General features: G+C 37.3%; 1 protein-coding gene across 1 annotated transcript in view; it reads right to left on the bottom strand.

Moving 5' to 3' along the window:
- Nucleotides 1–13848, bottom strand: part of LOC124227051 (HLA class I histocompatibility antigen, alpha chain E-like) — a 45754-nt gene extending 31906 nt beyond the window's left edge. Inside the window, exon 1 of the mRNA XM_046640964.1 lies at nucleotides 13842–13848. Within this exon, the coding sequence (XP_046496920.1) occupies nucleotides 13842–13848 (7 nt within the window). The remainder of the gene's footprint in view (nucleotides 1–13841) is intronic.
- Between the last annotated feature and the right edge of the window lie 320 nt (nucleotides 13849–14168).

Raw genomic sequence — 14168 nt, 5'->3', positions numbered from 1 at the left:
TGGCCAGGACCTCCAGTACTATGTTAAATAAGAGTGGTGATAGAGGGTATCCTTGTCTCGTTCCTGTTTTCAGGGGGATGGTGTTCAGTTTTTGCCCATTGAGTATGATGTCGGCTATGGGTTTGTCATATATGGCCTTTATTATGTTGAGGTAGTTTCCTTCTATGCCCATTTTGTTCAGAGTTTTTATCATAAATGGCTGTTGGATCTTGTCAAATGCCTTCTCTGCATCTATTGAGATGATCATGTGGATTTTATTCCTCAGTTTGTTGATGTGGTGTATCACGTTGATTGATTTGCGGATGTTGAACCATCCCTGTGTCCCTGGTATGAATCCCACCTGATCCTGATGTATGATTCTTTTGATGAATTGCTGAATTCTGGTTGCCAAAATTTTGTTTAGAATTTTTGCATCTATGTTCATCAGTGATATTGGCCTGTAGTTCTCTTTTTTCGTGGTGTCCTTGTCAGGTTTTGGTATCAGCGTGATGTTGGCCTCATAGAATGTGTTAGGTAGTGTTCCATATTCCCTAATTTTTTGGAATAGCTTGAAAAGGATAGGTATTAAATCCTCTCTGAAAGTTTGGTAGAATTCCCCAGGAAAGCCATCTGGTCCTGGGGTTTTATTCTTTGGGATGTTTTTGATTGCTGTTTCAATCTCTTTCCTTGTGATTGGTCTGTTCAAATTGTCTGCCTCTTCTTGAGTGAGCTTTGGGAGATTGTAGGAGTCCAAGAATTTATCCATTTCCTCTAGGTTATCCATTCTGTTGGCATATAGTTTTTTGTAGTATTCTCTTATAATCTGCTGTATTTCTGCAGAGTCTGTTGTTATTTCTCCTCGCTCATTTCTGATTTTGTTTATTTGTGCTTTCTCCCTTTTTTTCTTTGTAAGTCTGGCTAGTGGTTTGTCAATTTTATTTATCTTCTCAAAAAATCAGCTCTTTGTCTCATTGATCCTTTCTACTGCCCTTTTCGTTTCAATAGTATTTATTTCTGCTCTGATTTTTATTATTTCTCTCCTTCTGCTGACTTTGGGCTTCATTTGTTCTTTTTTCTCTAGTTCAGTTAGGTGTGCTTTAAGGTTGCTTATTTGGGATTTTTCTTGTTTGTTAAGATGTGCCTGTATTATGATGAATTTTCCTCTTAATACAGCTTTTGCTGTATCCCATATGAGTTGGTATGGCATGCTATCATTTTCATCTGTTTCCAGGTATTTTTTTATTTCTTCTTTAATTTCTTCAATTATCCATTGCTTGTTCAGTAGTGTGTTGTTTAGTCTCCACATCTTTGTGCCTTTCTCAGCTTTTTTCTTGTAATTAATTTCTAGCCTTATAGCACTATGATCTGAGAAGATGCTTGTTATTATTTCAATTTTTTTAAATTTGTAGAGGCTTGCCTTGTTTCCCAACATATGGTCTATCCTAGAGAATGTTCCATGTGCACTTGAGAAGAATGTGTATTCAGCTCCTTCAGGGTGGAGTGATCTATATATGTCTATTAAGTCCAATTGTTTTAGTTTTTCATTCAGCTCCACTATTTCCTTGTTGATTTTCTGTCTGGATGATCTGTCCATTGATGTGAGTGGGGTGTTGAGGTCCCCTACTATTATTGTGTTGTTTTTAACATCTTCCTTTAGGTCTGTTAATAGTTGCTTTATGAATCTTGGTGCTCCTGTGTTGGGTGCATAGATATTTATAAGTGTTAATTCTTCTTGATGAAGTGTCCCTTTGATCATTATATATTGTCCCTCTGTGTCTCTCTTTACCCGTCTTATTTTGAAATCCACTTGGTCTGATATGAGAATTGCAACACCTGCCTTTTTTTCCTTGCTATTTGCTTGAAGTATTGTCCTCCACCCCTTCACCCTGAGTCTGTGTTTGTCCTTGGGGCTGAGGTGTGTTTCCTGGAGGCAACAAATTGTTGGATCTTGTTCTTTAATCCATTTTGCCACTCTGTGTCTTCTTATTGGAGAGTTCAATCCTTTCACATTGAGAGTGATTATTGATGCATGTGGACTTAATGCTGTCACTCTGTCGCTCATTATCTTGTTTTCCTGTGTTTCTTTTCCTGTGTGCTTTAGACTACCCATTTAATACTGCAATTTCTTATGCTGGGTTTCTTAGATTTTTCCTTATCTATGATTTGTGACTCTGTTCTGTACTTTATTTTAGTGTCTACCTTGAAGTTTGTATTTAGAATCTCGTGTATAATATAGTCTATTCTCTGGTGGTCTCTTACTTATTCGACCAATACTGATTTAGACCCTTTGCTCTTCCCCTCCTAAATAATTATTTTCATTTTTTATTCCAACTCGTCTTATTAATTTGTAGTTAGAGTGTTAAGATCGTCCTTGTTTTGGTAGTTTCCTTACTTTTACCCTAATGCTATAGTTGAATATTTGCTATCCTGTTCTGGTTCTATCCATCGGTCTCCCTAGTCTGTGGATTGTGTCCTCTTTCTCCCTTTTTCCTTTTTTCAAGTATGAGAGCCTTCTTGAGGATTTCTTGTAATGGAGGGCTTTTAGTTACAAATTCCCTTAACTTTTGTTTGTCTGGAAAAGATTTAATTTCTCCCTCATATCTGAAGGAAATTCGTGCTGGATAGAGTATTCTTGGCTGAAGGTTTTTATCCTTTAAAGCTTTGAATATATCACTCCATTCTCTCCTAGCTTGTAGGGTTTCTGTAGAGAAATCTGCTGACAGTCTGATAGGGGCTCCTTTATAGGTTATTCTTTTTTTTTTCCTTACTTCCCTGAGTATTCTTTCCCTATCATTCCTATTTGCCAACTTTACTATTATGTGCCTTGCGGTGGGTCTTTTTACATTGACAAATCTAGGAGATCTAAAACCCTCCTCTACACACATTTCTCCGTTGATCCCTAGATTTGGGAAGTTCTCTTCAATAATTTCGTTAAGCACACTTTCTGCTCCATTTTCCTTTTCCATATTCTCAGGAATTCCTATGATCCTTATGTTCTTACTCCTCATTGAATCCATTATCTCTTGGAGATTTTCCTCATGTTTTTTAATTCTTAGTTCTCTTTCTTCCTCTGTCTGGCGCCATTCAGCCTGTCTGTCCTCGATTATGCTGATTTGCTCCTCTATGTTGTCTACACGGGCATTCAGGGAATCCGTATTCTGTTTTATCTGGTCCATTGTGTTTTTCATCTCAAGTAATTCTGTTTGATTCTTCTTTATGATTTCAATCTCTTTTGTGAAGTAACTCCAGAACTCGGCTTGTTTCTCTATCTTTCTCTCTACCTCATTGAGTTTTTTGATTATAGCTGCTCTGAATTCATTATCACTTAGTTTACCTAATTCCAAGTCCTCAGGACTTAATTCTGTGTTTTTATTGTTTTCCTTCTGGTCTGGGGCTTTTATAAATTGCTGGATGGTAGAGGAGCGGTTTTTTCTCATGGTGGTAGAATTCAGTTGCAGTTACAGCCTGTCACCACTAGATGGGGGTCGAGAGCGGCGTGTTAGCTCTCCGCCTTGAGGCAAGATGGCTGCGCCCACTGGCTTTGCTGGGGGGGAGGGGCTGTTACTCACACGCGCTGGTCTGGGTTCAGATCAGTTCTGTTCTCTGGTCTCCCAAGGCCCTTGATTCATGGGGTCCCTGCCGACGGAAGCTTTCCCCCCATCAGCGGGTCTCCACTGAATCAGCGGCAGGAGTCCTGGATGATCCCCAGGTCACGCAGCCCCTCCCCTGCTCCTTCCGACCCACGCCGCAGCGATCGCAGACTCTAGGGGAGGGAGCGATGTTCTCTCCTACCGTTCCAGCACCTCCAAAGGGGTAAAGCTAGGTTTATGATCTCCGCCTTCTTGGTATTGTAGGTCTCTAACGAGCTGGCATTATGTTTATTCTCTGAAATTCAGTTCTTCCAATCTTTTGTTGTATTTTAGAGGGGAGAGAATCCCGGGTCAGCTCACCCCGCCATTTTGCTCCTTCCACCAATCGTCTCTCTCCTATGTTATCTTTTAGGAGTTTTATGTTTTACATTTAGGGCTATGATCCACTTTGAGTTAATTTTTGTGAAAGATAAAAGGTCTGTGTCTAGATTCATTTTTTTGCATGTGGATGTCCAGTTGTTCAAGCACCATTTATTGAAAGACTATCTTTGTGCCATTGTATTGCCTTTGCTCCTTTATCAAAGATTAGTAGACTATATTTATGTGGGTCTATTTTTGAGCTCTGTTTTCTGCTCCATTGATCTATTTGTCTATTCTTTCACCAATACCACACTGTTTTAATGACTTTTTACTAAGTCGTGAAGTAAGGTAGGGTCAGCCTCCAATGTTGGTTTTTTCCTTCAATATTTTCTTCACTATTCTGGTTCTTTGGCCTCTCCATGTAAGCTTTATAATCAGCTTACTGATATCTATACAATAACTTGCTTGGATTTTCATGGGATTGCACTGAATCTGTAGATTAAGTTGGGAAGAACTGACATCTTGAAAATACTGAACCTTCCTATCCACGAACATAGAATATCTCTTCATTTAATTAGCTTGGTTTCATTCATCAGAGTTTTATAGTTTTCCTCATATAGATCTTGTACATATTTTGTTAGATTTATACTTAAGTATTTCATTTTGGGGGGGTACTAATGTCAACGAGATCAGATTTTAAGTTTAAACTTCCACTTCTTTCTTGCTGGTGTATGGAAAAGTTAGTGACTTTTTAATATTAACCTTATATCCTGCAATCTGCTATAATCACTTGTTAGTTGTTAGTTCTAGGAGTTTTGGGTTGATTCTTTGGATTTTCTACAAAGAAAACCATGTTATCTACCAACATAGAAGCTTTATTTCTTTCTTCTCAATCTGTATCCCTTTTATTTCCTTTTTTACAAGTCTTATTGCGTTAGCTAGGATTTCCAGAATGACACTGCAAAGGAGTGTTGAGAGGGTATATCCTTGCCTTGTTCTTGATCTTAGTAGGAAAGCTTCAAGTTTCTCACCATTAATTATGATTTTAGGTGTACATTTTTTGCAGATAATCTTTTTCAAGTTGAGGATGTTTCTGTCTATTCCCAATATACCTAGAGTTTTTATCATGAATGGATGTTAGTTTTTGTCACGTGCCTTTTCTGCATCTATTGATATATCATATGACTTTTCCTTTTTAACCTGTTGATGTGATGGATTACATTAATTGATTTTCAAATGTTGAACCCACCTTGCACACCTAGGATAAACCCTACTTGGTCACGGTGTATAGTTCTTTTTATGCATTATAGATTTTATTTGCTAATGTTTTGTTGAGGACTTTTGCATGTATGTTCATGAGCGGTACTGTTGTGCAGTTTCCTGTTCTCATGGTGTCTTTGGTTTTGGTATCAGGATAATGATAGCCTCAGAGAATAAATTAGGAAGTATTCCCTCTCCTTCTATCCTTTGAGAGAGATTGTAGAAAATTGGTATAATTTCTTCCTTAAGTGTTTGGTAGAATTCACCAGTGAACCAATCTAGGCCTGGTGTGTTCTGTTTTGGAATGGTATTAATTATTGATTCCATTTCTTTAATGGACATAGGTCTATTCAGATTATTTATTTCTTCTGTGTGAATTTGGCAAATTGTGTTTCAGGAAGTGGTCCATCTCATCTATGTTATCAAGTCTGTGGTCATAGAGTTGTTCATAGCATTCCTTTGTCATCTTTGTAATGCCAGTAGGATCTTCAGTGATATCTCCTCTTTCATTTCTGACACTGGTAATTTGTATCCATTCTCTTTTCTTACTAGTTAGCCTAGATAGAGGCATATCAATTTTATTGATCTTTTCCAAAAAGCACGTTTTGGTTTTGTTGATTTTCTCTATTGATTTCCTGTTTTCAACTTCATTGATTTATGCTCTAATTCTGATTATTTCTTATCTTCTGCTTAATTTGGATTTGATTTGGTGTTCTTTTTCTAGTTTCCTAAGATGGATATTTAAATTACTTATTTTATATCTTTCTTCTTTTTTAATATATGCATTCAATGCTACACATTTCTTTCTAAGCTCTCCTTGCACTGCATCGCACAAGTGTTGATAAGTCTTGTTATCATTTTCATTTACTTCAAAATATTTTCAAATTTCTCTTAAGATTTCATTTTTGACTCATAATTTGGAAGAGTGTTTAATCTGCATTGCATTTTGGGATTTTCCAGTTATTTTTCTGTTATTGATTTCTAGTTTAATTCAATTGTTGTTTGAGAGCAGACCTTCTATGATTGCAATTTTAAATTTGTTACTGTGTGTTTTATGGCCCAGAATTTGGTCCATCTTGGTGAATGTTCCGTGTGAGCATAAGAAGAATGTGTATTCTGCTAGTGTTGGGTGGAGTAGTCTCTAGATCTCAGTTACATCCAGTTGATTGATGGTGTGGTTGAGTTCAAGTGCATCCTTACTGACTTCTGCCTGCTGGCCTGTCCATTCCTGAGAGGGGTTTTGAAGTCTCCAACTATAATAGTGGACTCATCTATTTCCTCTTGCAGTTTTATCAGTTTTTCATGTAGTCTGACACTGTTTTTATGTGCTTACTGGTAAAGAATCACATCTTCTTGGAGAATTGACCTCTTTATCATTAGGCAATGTTCTTCTTTAACCCTGATAACTTTTCTTATTTGAAGTCTGTTCAGTTCAAAATTAATATAGTTACTCCCACTTTCTTTTGGTTAGCATGGTGTATTTTTCTCCATCCATTTACTTATAATGTATATGCTTATTTGTATTTAAAGTGAGTTTCTTGTAGACAACATATAGTTGGGCCTTGTTTTTTAATTATTGCCTTTAGACAATTGACAATCTGTGTTTTTTTGTGTGTGAGGAAGATTGGCCCTGAGCTAACACCTGTTGCCAATCTTCCTCTGTTTACTTGAGGAAGATTGTTGCTGAGCTAACATCTGTGCCAATCTTCCCCTATTTTGTATGTGGGATGCTGCCACAGCATGGCTTGAGGAGCAGTGCTAGGCCTGCACCTGGGATCTGAACCTGCAAACCCTAGGCCTCTGAAGTGGAGTGTGCAAACTTAACCACTATGTCCCTGGGCCGGCCCCCAGGAATTTTTCTTTATCTCTGATTTTCCATAGCTTGAAAATGATATGCCTAGGTGTATTTTGTTGTGATATTTATCCTTCATGGTGTTGTCTGAGCTTCCTGGGTCTGTGGTTTGGTGTTTGGCAGTAATTTTGGAAAATTCTCAGTCAGAATAGTTTCAAATATTTCTTCTGTTCTTTTCTCTCTTTTTTCTCCTTATGATATTCCAATTACTCATATGCTATACCTTTTTTAGTAGTCCCACAGTTCTTGGATAGTCTGTTTTGTTATTTTGAGTCTTTGCAGTTTCTCTTGGCATAGCTTCAAGTACAGAGACTCTTTCCTCAACCATGTCCAGTCTAATAACAAAGCCATCATCTCTGTTACAGTGTTTTTGATCTTTAGCACTTAGTTTTGGTTCTTTCTTAGGATTTCCATCTCTGTGATTACATTGCCCATCTGTTCTTGCATGCTGTCTGTTTATCCATTAAACCCTTTAGCATATTAATCATAATTATTTAAAATTTTTGGTGTAATAATTCCAATATCTCTGCCATGTCTGATTCTGATGCTTTCCCTGTCTCTTCAAATTGTGTTTTTCTCTTTTGGTGTAGCTTGTAATTTTTACTTTATAGCCGAACATGATATAGCAAGTAAAGGAACTGCTGTAAATAGGCTTTTGGCAATGTAACGGCAAGGTATGTGGGAGAGAGGAAGCATTGTATAGTCCCATTAGTAGCTCTCTGTCTTCTAGTGAGCCTGTGCCTCAGGACTGCAAGCTTTACAATTGTTTCTCAGTTTTCTTCTCCCACCTCAGGTGGGACATTATGGCTAAAGTGGATTGGAGTTATGTATTTCCTTTCTCTCATGTGGAAGGCTAGAGTTGACTAGAGCTGGGTATTTCCTTTTCCCTGGGTCAGTTAGGCTCTGAAAATACCCCAGCAGGTTGGGCTCTGATTAACTAATTTCTTCTGAGGGGAAGGCCTTGTTTAGAACAGAGTGCAGTGGCATATTTCAAAATGGTTCCTTTCCTTCTCCACTTTCTGGAAGCAGGAGGGGATTTTGCTCTGTTTCCTGTGGGAATTGGATTGAGCTCCTGGGGGTAAATTTTGTATTGTAGGGTTCCCCTAGGACTGGATCCCCATGGCATTTTTAACCCTAAGACTTGTCCACTCTGACCTTCCAGCAATTTGTCAATTACTTTTCAGGTTTTTCTACCCTGGCATGGTTCCTGTGGCAGTTTCTGCTCATGAGCCTCTCCTCTGGGAAGCCACGACCCCCTGTATCACCTGTTTGTCTCTCCAATCTTGGGGGCAGTAGTTTTCCCTCTGTCCTCCTTTCATTTATAGATAGAGTAAGAGTTATTGATTTTTCAGTCAATCAGTTCAGCTTTTTACTTGTTAGGCTAGAGTGGCAACTGCCAAGCTCCCTACATGTGGAAGCAGAAGTCAAAAGTCTTCCTGGATAAATCTTAAATGAATTTTACTAAGTGAAAGTAGCCAGACCCAAAAAGTTATATGTTATATGACTCCATTCATACGGCATTCTGGAAAAGATAAATATATATGTAACAGATTAGCAGTGTCTGGTAGTGGAGAAAGGAGTGATAAAAAGGATACAGAGGGAAATTTTTAAGATGAAGGACCATCCTATATTCTACTGAGAATTGTCAAACTCTCTAGAACTGTACATGTCAAAGATGTAGGCAAACTAACATAAGCAAACAGAGATATGTATAAATGTATCTATAGTCTTCAGTTGCCCTTACAGGGACATGCACCACTCTGATTTGCACTGCAATGCACACATGTCTTAAAGCCTAATTAGGGGAACACTGAAAATCCAAACCACTGCTAATGCCAATATACACAACTACATGCCAGGGCTAAGTTAACCATCTTCCAATGTAACATTAAGGCTAAACTAACTAATTTGTCAACAAAAAGTCAGATTAGCAACAACTAGAAATGATGACTTCCACAGTAAAATACAGCATCCTTCCAGAAAACTGTAGAAACTCCTACCATCTACATTTTTCTTTAGCTTACAGACACCTAGTCAGAGTAGTCTTCAATAACTATGGCTTGTCTAAGCCATGAGTTAAAATGAAATTCTATGGACCTTGGCCCTGTTCATCTATGAGCAGGAAGGGCTGTATTTTTGATCAGTTAAGATCCATTAGATAGTTTGTTTCCTACTGGATTGAACATATTGATTAAATTATGCATATTTCCTCCCCTCCTCTCAGAACGCAGTCAAGGCAACTAGGGCATAAAGACTCAGAAACTCCAAATCTGTATTAAACAAAACTGGACAGTATTCCAGCTCCATTGATTGCAGACTAGCCTGTTTCAGACCAACACTCCACCAAGAACAACTACCAAAGTTGGTCAGTAGGTAAGAATATCCACTTGAAGGCCATGGAGAGCTATCAAGGCAGAGAGGACTTGATGGGACCAGAATTTAGAAAGAGGGAAATCTCAGGTATGTGAGCCCAATATTGAATAATGCCATGCTTCAAAGTACTTGTCAAGTTGGGAGTGGTGGCTGAGAGTCCAAGAAGCTGAGTCGGGCTTTAGGTAGACTCCACTGGCAGATAAATCAAAATTGGAGAATAGAATATTATACAGAAATAAAAATGAACGAACTATTGCTATGCACATAAACATGGATGAATCTCACCAACAAAGAAGTTGAACAAAACAAGCCAGACTCAAGAGAGTAGAGACTTACGATTTCATGTATATGGATTCAAAAACAGACCAAACTAATTTATGGTGTGGAGAAAGATTACAAAATGGAGTAACAAAAGTCAATGCTTCTAAAATAGAGTTGGAAGGCCATTAAAGAAGTGAGGCTTATGCACATTCACAAGTGAATGCCAACTGAACTTTTGACCCACAGAAACCACATCCTGGAGCATTTCCTCTTTGGACAACAGACAGTCAGGTGCAGTCCATGAACCCATCACATACTGGCAAGTAAGCCTTCTCCTCATCAGAACCAATCATTAATTGTTTCAAACAATCTATGGAAGTTTGTGGTTTTTGCCTTTGTAAACCCCTGCTTCATTTGTCCTCTTTGGAGCACATTTGTGTTTCTTATTGAATCTGTGTTTCTCAAATTGCAATTCCTAAGACCCCAAATACACATTTTCCGATTCCCTGGCAGTTGATGCCTCTTATTTGTTGACAATGGTATTATAATCCAGGAGAGTGGTTACTTTAGTAGAGGAGGGAGTTATTGACTGGAATAAGCTTGATAAAGATGCTGATAACCTTTTCTTTCTTGATGTGGCTATTGTTATAATTGTATGGAGAATTTGTGGTAAGACCTAGATCTGTACAATGATGATTTGAGCAATTCTGTATGTATGTTTTCCTTTTCTTTTTAAAGTTTATTTTTTAAGCTTTTAGGAATGTTAAACACCTGAAACCCCAACTACAAAATAGGCTCAAAGGCTGTCAAAAGCAGTGATGATCAAAGAGAGATCCTAGAGGAAGCGGAGGAACCCCTAATTCAGGTCTCAGAGAAAACCAGCAGAAGGTGTTTCTCACTGCTCAGAGCCCAACCTGAGTAGCTGTAAATGGCTATTAAAATCTAAAATGTTTCAACAATCATGAGACAAATTTGTACAAACCTATACAAATAAATTTGACAACATAAAAGAAATAGATGCGTTTCTCAAAAGTATAGCATACTAAAACCCAACCTGGTAGAGATAGAAAGTTTAGTTATCAATTTCCTTAAAGAAACAGAGAATGTTGATAAAGAGCTTCCCTACCACAAAGCACGATTCCTCAGGAAGATTCACATGGTATTCTTCCAAATCATTAAGGATAAGACAATTGCAATGTTACAAAATTATTCCGAAGTATAGAGAAATAAGAAACTTTCAAATTCATTTTACCCAAGGAGAATAATCTCAATAGCAAAATCTAAGAAAGACTGAACAGAGATAACTACAGAATGTGTGAATGTGAGTGCAAACATCTTAAAAATAAGCAAAGTAAACCAAGATGTACAATTAAAAAAAATAGGTCCTTTTGACCTGGTGGAGTTTATTTGAGGAAGGCAAGTATAGTACACTATTAGATAAGTTCATTAATATAAGTTAATGGTGTAAATCAAAAGAAAAATTATATTCTCTGTAGGTGCTGAAGTACTATTTGAGAATTTAAACAATTCCTCCTGAGTTAAAAATATTATTTCTAATATGCACACACAAACACAACACACACACAAAGTCAATAAAAAAGTCAGTGCAATATTGTGATTTATAAGAAATCTATTTATTTGATCATTCAGATGACCAAAATATATTTCTCATATAAACTTGGTCTTCTTTCATGGTTGTGGGCCTACATCTCCCAAAACCCTTGTGATTTCCTCAGGGATAAGAACAATGGGATCATCTTTTGTTATAATATTTGGTCTTGTCCTCGCTTCTTGAAATAGCTTCAGAACCATAAACGTGAAGTGAGTGTCTTGTTATTCATAACAAGCCCCTTTCCACAACTGAGTTTATGCTAGTGAGTGACTTTGGGAAAGCACCTAAGGATGAGAACTGGTTGCCAGGGGAACCAACCATGGGTAGAGGAGTGGGAAGAAGGGCTGGAGGTGGAACCAATCACTAATGGTCAATGATTTATCAATTGTGCCCATGTAATGAAGCCTCCATAAAAACCTAAAAGAAGGGGGTTCACATGGAGACCTTCCAGGTTGGGGTACCAGAACTCTCCCATGTGTCACCATACAGGGTCCCAAACACCATGAAGACAGAAGCTCCTTTGTTCAAGACCTCTCCCTATATATCTCTTCATTTGGCTGTTGATTCTTATCCTTTAAATAATTTATCTTTTTTCAGTCATTTTTGTTAAAAATAAGTTTAAGTGGAAAATGTGAATGGCTTTACATTTCTTGATATTTAATTGCTGACATATTTTATCTTTTTCAGTCATTTTTTGTTATAAATAAATTTCAACAAATAGTGAACAGGTTTGAATCCTTTAATATCCTTTGTAATAAACTAGTAATCTAGTGAGTAAACAGGTTTCCCGAGTTCTCTGAGCTTCTCTAGCAAATTAATCAAACCCAAGGACAGGGTCCTGGGAACCTCCCATCTGTAGCCAGTGATTCAGAATCAGAGGTAACAATCTGGGCTTGCAATTGGCATCTGAAGTGGAGAGCAGTCTTGTGGGACTGAGCCTTTCACCTGTGGAATCTGATGCTATCTCTGGGTAGCTAGTGTCAGAATTGAGCTGCTTGGTGGTGTGAGGAGAGCCCTCCCACACATGTTGTAATTGATGATCAGATTAGTTGACATTTGACTTTATTAGAGAAATGATGCATACATATGTGCTCAGTTAGGAGGAAGATAAGGAAGCCCATTACTCCACTATCATGTTCCATTATTTGGCAGACATTAGCCAATGGCATCAGAAAGTGACAAGTAATGAATGACAAAGGAATAGGAAAGAAAGGGCTAATAGTATCTTGATTTATAGATGATATGATTGAATACTGACATTCACAAGAGAAACATCCAAGTGCATAGAAACCTGTTCCTCATTTAATGACTTTAATTCATTTTTGGACATCCTGCCCTTAAGTGAAACATGTAAATAAAATAAAATTTTCATAATGGTAAAAATTATGATATGTTTTATACCAATGCAAGACTCACAGACAACTTTTACAGATAGAAGGATAGAGTAATGAAAACAAGTTTATGTAAGTAATAACTAGAAATTTGAAAGTAAATATATAAAGACTTCCATAAAACTTAACATACTGAAATTTTCTTGCACTTGCCAAAAGAGGAAGAATAGTCTTAATAGTGGGCATACTTTCTGTGAAACATGTCCCCAGTATCTCCTGAACATTTCTCTGATGTGTGACAATTTTCTAGAAAATGCAAATGGTTCAAACTTTACCTTCTGTTGTTTGCAAATATCAAATTGCTAATATCATATATAGATTAAAACAAGCCAGCCACAAAGAGAATTTGATATATTCTCTCTCTTTTTCACTTGTCTTTATCACACACACACGCATACACACACACACTGAGAACTGTAAAAAGTCTTGGCAAGAACAGTGCATTCAAATCCCTGCACTAAGAGACTTCGCCAAACCTTAGAATGGCTTCTGGCAGCCCCTGAAGGACTTTTGGTCCTGGATAAAACTTCCACAGAGATATCTGGTGCATGCCAAAGGTCCTTGATATTTGGTACTGTCCAAAACATCCATAGAGACATTTGGTCCATGCCAAAAGATCCTAGATTCTTGATATTAGGCAAACATCCATTGAGACATTTGGTTCCATAATTTGGTAAATAATACAAAATTTAACTTTGTCAAAATTTTATTTGCTATTTTTACTGTAATTAATGGTGAACTTTGGACTTCACATTTATTCCTGTTCTTCCTTATCATGAAGTTCATCAGGATTACTCAAGTCAATGAGCAATTCCTCTCAATAATTCGACCTGATTATTGGCTTTATAGTCATTATATCTGTTAACAATTTCAGTTATATGAATTTGATTTTGTTGGTATTGTCACGAAGTTGGTGCCCACATTTGAGTGTGATCACCAAGAACCTAGGTGATAGCTTGTTCATTGCTTTGCTGTTTATTGTTTAATGCTTCAATAAATATTCAAATTGAAGAATGATGCACTATTATCAGCTTTTGAAATTTCCTGTGCCAGCCTTCCCCTGCATTGTTCATCCTGTGATTGACATTCAGTACTATGTGTAAACATTCAAAGTTTCTGGTGGAGATCTTGGAGCTTCTGGTGGTCTTCTGCCTCTGCCACACCTTCCATGGTCATCTACTCTCTCGACAAAATCTAAGTCATCTAAATTTTCTTCTGCATTCTCCACAACGTATTCAAAAGTTTCATTTCCATCTTCCAAAGGCACAAATGGAAGTCCAAAAAACATGGATGCATACTTACAGGTTTATTTTCCATTGTCAGATACTCATGTATTAGACCCAAAGAAGATATTTTTCACCACATTGATTGTGAAAAGTGAAAGAAGCATTCTTTCACTTGTGCATTTGGTTGGAGTAGTCAAATTGCATTCATGTTTCCAATCTCAAAATGCATCACACTTAATGAAGGGTTAGTGTTGAGATTTCTTC

Source organism: Equus quagga, chromosome 15 (assembly GCF_021613505.1).
Source record: "Equus quagga isolate Etosha38 chromosome 15, UCLA_HA_Equagga_1.0, whole genome shotgun sequence".
NCBI lineage: Eukaryota > Metazoa > Chordata > Mammalia > Perissodactyla > Equidae > Equus > Equus quagga.
This window is presented reverse-complemented; position numbering and strand designations above follow the sequence as displayed.